The 1,675-nt window shown below is 43.1% G+C and overlaps 1 protein-coding gene across 1 annotated transcript in view; it reads left to right on the top strand.

Annotated features, from left to right (window-relative positions):
* COLEC12 (collectin sub-family member 12) overlaps nt 1-1,675 on the top strand; it is a 294,512-nt gene that overhangs the window by 10,413 nt on the left and 282,424 nt on the right. The window contains exon 3 of the mRNA XM_006867297.1: nt 1,147-1,294. Coding sequence (XP_006867359.1) covers nt 1,147-1,294 — 148 coding nt within the window. The remainder of the gene's footprint in view (nt 1-1,146; nt 1,295-1,675) is intronic.

Genomic DNA, 1,675 nt, shown 5'->3' on the forward strand with positions numbered 1-1,675 from the left:
AAAAAAAAAAAGTCATATGGAGCAGTTTTATTCTGACACCCATAGGGTCGCCATGGGTTGGAATAGACTGGATGGCAACAGGTTTGGGTTTTTGGTTTAAGAAACACTACAATTTTTAATATCACTGTTTTGAAAATCAGCATATTCACTATGAAGAACCAAAGGAGATCTCAACACCTTGGAGAAAATGATGAAAACAACATACTTTGGCAACTGGAGTTCTTGCTTCCTCATCATTTCCCCTGCCGGGCAAGGAAACTAGAGGGTTACAGACTACACATACTCTATATTGCTCCCCCACAGACCCCAAAGTGAGTCTCTGCTGCTTAGACAGTACAAACAGGGTTAAAAGCAAATCCTCAGAAAGCCATGCATTTGAACTTGATCACCTGTGGGACCATGAACAAGTTACTTTGCTTCTCAAAGCCTCTGTTTCCTCATCTGTAAAATGCAAATAATAGCTTTAAAAACCATGTTTGCAAAGTGGTCAGCACAGTGTTTATGGTATGTGCTCAGCAAATGTTAGCGAGGTACATTTATTATCCCTAGAAGCAAAGAGCTTAGAAGGGCTTCTGTTTGATACAACCTTTGCGTTTTCCAAAATGCCTAGTGGACTGTCTTGCCCAGAGCAGGGGCTGAATGGAAATTTGCTGAATGACCATCTATAGCTTGCTTGTAGTAACTTTAGACCCAGTTTAGGTTGGATCTGAGTATGTGAAGGACTGAGGTTTAGTGAAGGTCAGTTTTTCCTCATTGGCCTACATTATTAAGGTGTTAAAAACCCAAACCAAAGCCACCGTTGTTGAGTTGATTATGAGTCATAGCCCCCCTATGGGACAAAGTAGAACTCCCCTAGGGGTCTCCAAGGCTACAATCTTTAAAGAAGCGGACTGTCACATCTTTCTCCCATGGAGTGACTGATGAGGTGAAACTGATGAGTTCAATTAGCAGCCGAGTACTTAACAACTACGTCACCAGGGCCTCTTACTAATGGTCAGTGGTGCTCTTTCCTTAGAAGGAAGATGCCTTGTTCCCTTGTCATGGACTTTGTAGTGGTTCATCATTTCACTGACTCATGATTCATGTGCCGTAGATGCTCCAATCTGGGTCTTATTTGTTTCTTATTTTTGTTTTTCAATATTCTAGTTAACTAATGGCAAGTTTTTTCTTGGGGCACTTGATGTGGCCCCACTTCTTGTGCAGGTGATGACACAGGGTGCACATGGAGTCACACTTGGGGAAGATCAAGAGCTGGCAGAGAGAAGGCTCCACAACATCACCCCACAGGTGAGCGGTAAGTACAGGCCAGACTCTTTCTGGGTGTTGTAGTCTGAGAGTGTATGATCATCCTTAGAGCTGTTTGCTGGAAAGATCCAACTACTGGGCATGGGTGGGATGGGGGCTATCCTCCTTGTCTTAGATTTTGGCTGACATGATCTATGGTGTCTCTAGACTCTACTTTAAGAGTAGTGGTCGCCTGTCTGGTTCTTCACAAAGATCTGCAAAGGCTGCCAAATGAAAAAGAAAAGACGGCAGGTTTATATATACGGCTTTTGATCCAAGTTCTCACTATTTTCAGTGGTCTATGAAGAATAAGCAAGGAGCTCTGGTAGCGTAGTGGTTACAAATTGGGCTGTGAACTATAAAGTCAGCAGTTCGAAACTACCAGCGGTTC

This window comes from Chrysochloris asiatica, unplaced genomic scaffold, assembly GCF_000296735.1.
Source record: "Chrysochloris asiatica unplaced genomic scaffold, ChrAsi1.0 scaffold00103, whole genome shotgun sequence".
In the NCBI taxonomy this organism is placed as follows: Eukaryota; Metazoa; Chordata; class Mammalia; order Afrosoricida; family Chrysochloridae; genus Chrysochloris; species Chrysochloris asiatica.